This window comes from Gregarina niphandrodes (assembly GCF_000223845.1).
Source record: "Gregarina niphandrodes unplaced genomic scaffold scaffold00024, whole genome shotgun sequence".
Taxonomy (NCBI): domain Eukaryota; phylum Apicomplexa; class Conoidasida; order Eugregarinorida; family Gregarinidae; genus Gregarina; species Gregarina niphandrodes.
The window spans coordinates 140,423-144,898 of record NW_011645793.1 but is presented as its reverse complement, the minus strand read 5'-3'; the positions used below and the strand labels follow the sequence as shown (position 1 = coordinate 144,898).

The 4,476-nt window shown below is 58.9% G+C and overlaps 2 protein-coding genes across 2 annotated transcripts; both read left to right on the top strand.

Annotated features, from left to right (window-relative positions):
• Positions 1 to 399: 399 nt before the first annotated feature.
• Positions 400 to 1,866, top strand: GNI_108910 (alpha/beta hydrolase family protein; the record flags this gene model as incomplete). Its single annotated transcript, XM_011133145.1, has 3 exons — positions 400 to 474; positions 517 to 1,653; positions 1,765 to 1,866. 3 exons carry the CDS (start codon positions 400 to 402, stop codon positions 1,864 to 1,866), a joined length of 1,314 nt encoding a protein of 437 aa, XP_011131447.1.
• Positions 1,867 to 2,088: 222 nt separating this feature from the next.
• Positions 2,089 to 3,437, top strand: GNI_108900 (hypothetical protein; the record flags this gene model as incomplete). The annotated part of the gene is made up of 2 exons (XM_011133144.1): positions 2,089 to 3,049; positions 3,115 to 3,437. The coding sequence occupies 2 exons, from the start codon at positions 2,089 to 2,091 to the stop codon at positions 3,435 to 3,437; spliced, it is 1,284 nt and encodes a 427-aa protein (XP_011131446.1).
• Positions 3,438 to 4,476: the final 1,039 nt, after the last annotated feature.

The following is a 4,476-nucleotide window of genomic DNA, read 5'->3' as shown; positions in this document are numbered from 1 at the left end:
ATCAGCGCTACACCAGACAGCTTACCCAGCCCCGCGCTTCACTGGCGACCAGAAGATCTTTCCGCCCATCCCTCCAAGAACCACCCGACATCACCGACCAAATCCTGACCAAGCTTTTTGACTGCAAACCGACCGACCTCGCGACATGCTTGTGCTTTCATGTTATGCTGCGTTGCTGTGCTCTCACGCGTCATGCTCTTGCGCTACGGTTATGGAGTGAGTGCTCCCTCGGTAGTGTTGTGAGTATCGCCACCTCGTGGTCTCACAGGCGACACACACCAGGCAGGGAAGGCGAGTCAGTGCTTTGTGAGGCTCACGCTTGTTGTGAGTCTCACAAAACACTGACTCGCCCTGTTTTACCGCGGAGTGAGTTTCACGAACCAGTATATTAATTAATTTATGCTGAGTTCGGTCCAGCAGATCTACGACGAACTATGGAAGACTATTGTTAGACCGCCGAGGGATGAATACTCTGTAAGCTGAGTATCAGTTGATAGATATATCCTCCGCGGTTAGATGGACGAGCTTGGCGAGAGTCGCTTTCGATTATTAGACGGACGCGTGTATATGCGTGAGGACTTCGATGTTGTAAACGGCAGCAACGAAACGTTGCGTTGCAGCCACTACGAACCCTTGGATCGATTCGGGCTTGAGAAGTTACCGTGCGTTGTGTATCTTCACGGGAACAGTTCCTCTCGTGTGGAGGCGTGTGGAGTGTTGCCGTACACCCTGCCGCTAGGCATCACGGTGGTATGCTTCGACTTTTCAGGCAGTGGCCACTCTGACGGCGACTGGGTTACGTTAGGATGGAAGGAAAAAAACGACCTGGACTGTGTAGTGCAGTACTTGAAGCAAAACCGGCGAGTGGCGACCATTGGACTTTGGGGAAGATCAATGGGAGCTGTCACGGCGTTATTATATAACCAAGAAGACCACGAAGATGTCACGGCGATTGTTGCGGACTCGCCGTTCAGTAACCTCCGAGATTTAATTCAGGAATTGGCGGCACACATTCTCTACAACCAACCGATTGAGGACGACGATCCACAGCTTGCGGGACCACCGTTACTTTGCGGACCCCCTGGGACTGTGCAGTTGAACGCGGAAGAGACTGCGGCAGAGGAGCTCGGCAGCAGCAGTCGCTTGACCAACGAATCCAAGCAAATTGCAACCGCTCTCAGCGACGGAGTCGGCTTAGGCCCTCCCACCACACTGCCCGGTAGTAGCAGCGCCTGTTCTTCTTCCGTGGCCGCTGCCGCCCCGCACTATCCAGGTCCGGATGATGGCATGGACATTATGGCTGCGTGCTCCCCGTGGGGCACTTGGGGCTGGGGCTGGATCAAAACCCCAGTCATGTACGTGTGCAACGCAATCACCACTGTGGTCCTCGGCATGATACGTAGTACAATCCTTAGCCGGTGCGACGGATTCGACATCCATGATCTCCATATCGACATCTCCAAGTGTAATGCGCCCCTACTCTTTGTCAATGCAAAGGGAGACTATTTCATCAAACAGCATCATCCCACTAAGCTATTCAATGAGTACAGACAAAACAAGAAATGGTTCATCAATTGCAACGGCGATCACAACTCAGAACGTTCTCCTCAGGTCATGTATTCAATCGCCGTTTATCTTTACCACTCTCTTCAAGTAAGTCGCACAGGGGCCCGGGTGAGTTGCGCGTATGCATGGGGGGGGTCGCACGTGAGCGGGTGTGAGCCACACGTAAGCGCGTGTGAACCGCACATGGACTTTTGTGAGTCGCACGTGAGCCTCGGCGGGCCGCATGTGAACGTGTGTGAGCCGCACGTGAACGTGTTTGGGTCGGACGGTATGTTGCATTTAGTGTCCAAAGCTGTTTGAGTCGAAGAGGGCTGGTGAATTCTGGCGGGGTCTGGAGCAGAACTGTTCGGTGGTGTCGTTGTTCGCTTCTGGCGCGTATGAAGACATATGTAATCAGCCAGTGCTGGTCGAGCCTGATCTAGTGCGGTTTGATTATCGGCCGGTGGGTCCAGCGCCGGCCGGGAGCGGCATTCTGCACATGCAGCCTCCTGAGAGAAAGGGAGTTTTTATTCCGAGCGAAAAATGAAGGGTCGTCCGATGCCGTTTTACATGTCCGAGAAGCATTCAGGTTTGCCGTTGGCGTTGACTGAGGAGGGGGACCCAATAGAAGGATTTGTATGGTTCCATGGGCAGCTGCATCCAGTGGGATTTTGCGCGGCAAAGCACCCGCCGGCGTTGGACAGTGCATTGGACTGGGTGCACCCGTTGGGTGACCCGGACAGCGTTGTGCCAGGGATCCTGGTGGCGGATGCGGTGCCACATTACCTGTTGGCGGACGGCGAGTTCTACCCGATAGCGTGTGGTGACAACGGTCGGCCGTTGGAGGGTTTTTTGCGACACCCTGAGCATGCGGATGTGTTGGTACCGGTGGGGCTGCAAGTCGAGGACGCGGCGGGTGAACCTGTGCCCGGTCTGGTCGCACTTGCCGGTGGGGAAGAAACAACGGGCGTCCCCGCTCACCCCAGTGCGGGTTGGAGTACACACTACCTTGCGGAAGATCGGGCGCCGACCACCCCTGCTGACGAAGACCGACTCTCCGACCACCCCACCGACCACCCCACCGACCACCCCTGGGACCACCCTTTGAGCCCCGTTGTGCAACAACCGATTGTGCACCGGCTGGACCAACAACCAAGCGACGAGGCGTTCCCCACATTCAGCGGTGAACCCGCCCCGTTCCAGGGCGAAGCATTCGGAGGCGAAGCGCCTCCCTATTCCGCCGAAATCTCTGCCGCTCAGACCGCGCTTCTACGCTCTGACGGGTACGGTTCCGCCGGCCGCTCAATCGACGCCCTCCGCGCAGAGATCCTGCCCTCACCTCTCCCATCCGGCCAGTCCATGACCATCCTGTCCCGCTCGGCCGCCCAAGACCAGGACCCGAATCTTCACGACCAAGACCCGAACCCGCCCCTGCCCTCGTCACCGCAGCACCCCGCGCTACCAAGGACGCACGAACCGCAACCCGTAACGACCCACCAGTCGGGTCACCTGATGCAGGCGAATCAGACAATGCAAACCAGCCAGATGATGCACATGAACTTAAATCAGCCGACCAACATGCCGATGCATACCAACCAGATGATGCATATCAATCACTCGATATACAACCAGGGACGAATGCGTCTGGCACCCCGCTCCTCGCCCATGGCACCGTCCCCCATGGCGCCATCGCCCATGGCTACTTCGGCCGTGCCTACTGTCCCGATGGCTCCAGCCCCGATGGCTCCAGTCCCGATGGCTCCAGTCCCGATGGCTCCAGTCCCGATGGCTCCAGTCCCGATGGCTCCAGTCCCGATGGCTCCAGTCCCGATGGCTCCAGTCCCGATGGCTCCAGTCCCGATGGCCGAGAATTCGTCTTACTTCGGGACTGACCGCCATTGGGCGACCGAGCAACACTCGGGACGGAGTGTATCCGTGCAGCACACACGTGTGCCTTCGTCTCCGGCGGTGCGGCAGATGGGACAGGCGCACGCCGGTCAAGTTGTGGCCGTGCGTCGCGTCGCACCCTCGACACCCGGTTCCTTGGTCTCGAGTCCTCTGGCGGGCGCAGCGGTGCCCCAGGCCCAGTCTGGCCGGGCAACCCAGTTCCAGGGAGGCATGGGCGCCCAGTTGCAGCCTCAATCTGGTGTGGGGTATCAGTTCCAGTCTGGTCGGACAACCCAGTTCCAGGGAGGCGGTCCGTTCCAATCTGGCAGAGCACTGCCTGAAACCGTGCCCAAGTTAGAGACGTACGGGCCCAGCATGTCCTTCACCCGGTCACCGATCGCCATGTCGCCACAGCGGGCGTCTTTCTCGCCCTCGGTCAGAGTGCTTCCGAGAGGCTCCCCGACGCCGCCTAGTCAAAACGAAGCTTTCTTGGCACCACCGACTCAGGTGAGGCAGTCCGCCACTCTACCTCTCCCAGCCACGACCCCTACCACCCTACCGCCCGTTAGTTTACGATCCCCCACGAGTCAACTGTCTCCGAACAAGCTGCTCCCTGTCGACCAACCGTCTCCGGCCAACGGGCCACCCAATATACCTTCGTCCAACAATCCATCTTCGCCCGTGAATCTGCGCCGGACCGGTCTTACCACTCTACCCCCAACCGGTCGAATGACTGTCAGTCGTCCTCTTGGCTGTGGACCACCCCCGTCAGTCCCGGCGACCATTGGCTCTCTACAGCGTGCTTCTCTGCCTCCGGCTGCACTCTCCTCCCCTCCCCTCTCTGCGCCCAATTTCGCCCTCCCCTCTCAGACCCTGCCCCCGCTCCCTACGTCCACTCTACCAGCAACTGGGCCCCCCGCTCAAATGCTGCCCCCTACGTCTACCTTTGCGCAGGTGCCGACGACCGACCCCCTACCCAACAGAGCGGGCCAGATGGCGCAGTCGCCGCTGGCCGCGGAGCTCCAGCATCGGCACAGCCCAAGC